This window comes from Anoplophora glabripennis, unplaced genomic scaffold, assembly GCF_000390285.2.
Source record: "Anoplophora glabripennis isolate ALB-LARVAE unplaced genomic scaffold, Agla_2.0 scaffold4334, whole genome shotgun sequence".
In the NCBI taxonomy this organism is placed as follows: Eukaryota; Metazoa; Arthropoda; class Insecta; order Coleoptera; family Cerambycidae; genus Anoplophora; species Anoplophora glabripennis.
The window spans coordinates 290-2,560 of NW_019420407.1; the positions used below are offsets into that span (position 1 = coordinate 290).

The following is a 2,271-nucleotide window of genomic DNA, read 5'->3' on the forward strand; positions in this document are numbered from 1 at the left end:
GATGTCTAAAAAAATGGGATATGTTTTCGAAGAAATCAGGATTTTTTCAGAAAACCCGGAGAAATTACATGTTAACCCAGAGCCTTAGTTACCAGTCACTCTAGTAGTGACCAAGAAAAATTTCCAAAACGAAGTAAACACTTCGATTTGTGATATAATAGTTTCTGATTCTGTTACCAGTGTGCAAGACATACATTTTGTGCAAATGTCGACTTTCTTGAAGTATTGGCCAGTTTTTTGAAAAAAAAAGCATTTTGCAGTGAATGTGTTATTTTAAGATTTATTTTTGATACTGCTGGATTTAATGATTATTTTATAATGGCATATACAGTCGGTACAATATTTGTTTAGATAGAATTTCAAGAAAAGAACTGAAGAAACACGCCGTCGTAACTGCAATACAGTATGCACTGCAAACTGCTACGGTAAACGCCACGCTGCCAATATCTTTTTGCCTTGGGGGTCAAATGCGGTTAATTCCTAGAATGTGACACAGAGGTCCTCTTGGAATTCTATCTCGACAAATATCGTACAGACTGTATATACTTTGCATCATAATTAATACATCAGGAGTTCAACTTTGAAATGGGGGTCAATTTTTAGTAATTAGTTATTTCAATTCACTGTATTTGTTCAGGTTAGCACTTAACGGGAATTTGAGTGTTCAAAACTAAACCAAGTAAATTGTATTAAAATTCAGACTTTATTAATTGTATAAGTTACATTAAAAATACATAAAATATGGCAATTTTGGGCATAAATATTAACAATATGAATTAATATAGCTAACGGAAGGTCCAGTCGAATTTTCTGTAGGAAGACTTATTGGTCTCCAATACCACCAATTGTACCATACTAAAAAATATATATTTATTATACTTCATGTGTAATATAAAATACAAATAGATTTAAGTGAAGCAGTTACGATCAATATTTTTTTTTAATAAGAAATGTGAATGGCAAAAACAGCATCTAAATATCTTAATTTTTTTAAAAGATACAGAAAAAAGATACTTTTTTGCTATAATAATTTTTGACGTAGAATCTACAGGCAAATGTTATTTACACTTATAAAAAGTATGATGAATATCTTGACTACTTTTCGTTTTCTTGGAAAATATGAAATGTAATACCTGTAATTTTATGATTTTTTTATTTATCTACTACACTTTTAATTAAATCAGTTACTTACAAACGTATGATGGCTTCAAAATTACCGAGACAGTTCGGCAGTTCTGACTACATTCCATTGAAGGCCTAAGAACAATAGTCCTTTCCCCAGAGCCTTGAATCACAAATATATAGCTGCACTCCGTATTAGGTAAAATATATGGCTCCGCTTTGGCTCCATCGATTATTATAAATCTCTCAACACTTTGACCACATCGATCAGAAATAAATGACGGTCTCGGAAATAATTTACGAATTAATCGTGCTGGCACCATTTTGTTGATTCGCCACGAAGTATGTGTTGTGGTATTTGCCAAATGTGCCATATCACTGTGAAATAAGTCTTTTAGATTGTGGATACTAGAATTCGTCGACTTAATTCTTCGTGCTTCAACATTAAATACTTCTTGGTTTTCATTGTACATATGTTGCAATGTCTTAAAAGTCACTGGTTGCAGGTCTATCTATAAATTAAAAAAATTGATATAAGCACTGTAATTTCGTGTTATAAATGACTCCCGCCATGAATCGTTACCTTTACAATAAATGGTGTACCTGAACCCGAACTAAATGAGCTTTGGTCAACTTCAGATAAATCTAAAACTGCATGAACACCTTCACAAGGCCAACATTCCATATCTGCTACATAAAAGTATGGATTTTCCAAAAGGCAAGTCTCATCATATAAATCTAAAAAGTTTTATTTTTATTGTACACGTGAGGTCTACTCACTTGCAGCTTACCGGTTAGAGATGGGAACATTTTGATAATTGGAACAGATAAAAATCGTACTATCTTTAAAGTTGGGTATGTTAAACCTTGTACATTTCGTAAAACAATACTAGAAGTAGGCTGATGTACATTTAATAAAATGTAAATAAAAATCGTTATTAATGTGAATAACAAAAATATATTTATAACAGTACGGAACAGTTGTTGAGCTTTGGTTTTGGTTTGCTTTGAGCCGTTTGTTGACTTTTTTAGGTCACTGAAACATTTCTTAAAAATTATATCTAGTTCTTTGTTGCTTAAACCTAGGTCTTTGGCACTGTTTCGTAAATTGTCTACATCCTTTTTATATTTTTGTAGCATTTTTACTTG

The 2,271-nt window shown here is 31.7% G+C and overlaps 1 protein-coding gene across 1 annotated transcript; it reads right to left on the reverse strand.

The window, feature by feature from the left end:
* Positions 1 to 684: 684 nt before the first annotated feature.
* On the reverse strand, positions 685 to 2,262 carry LOC111692869. Its single transcript, XM_023456998.1, has 4 exons — positions 1,914 to 2,262; positions 1,706 to 1,860; positions 1,193 to 1,634; positions 685 to 855 (listed from the first exon to the last, which is right to left on the reverse strand). The coding sequence occupies exons 1-4, from the start codon at positions 2,260 to 2,262 to the stop codon at positions 764 to 766; spliced, it is 1,038 nt and encodes a 345-aa protein (XP_023312766.1). The 3' UTR covers positions 685 to 763.
* Between the last annotated feature and the right edge of the window lie 9 nt (positions 2,263 to 2,271).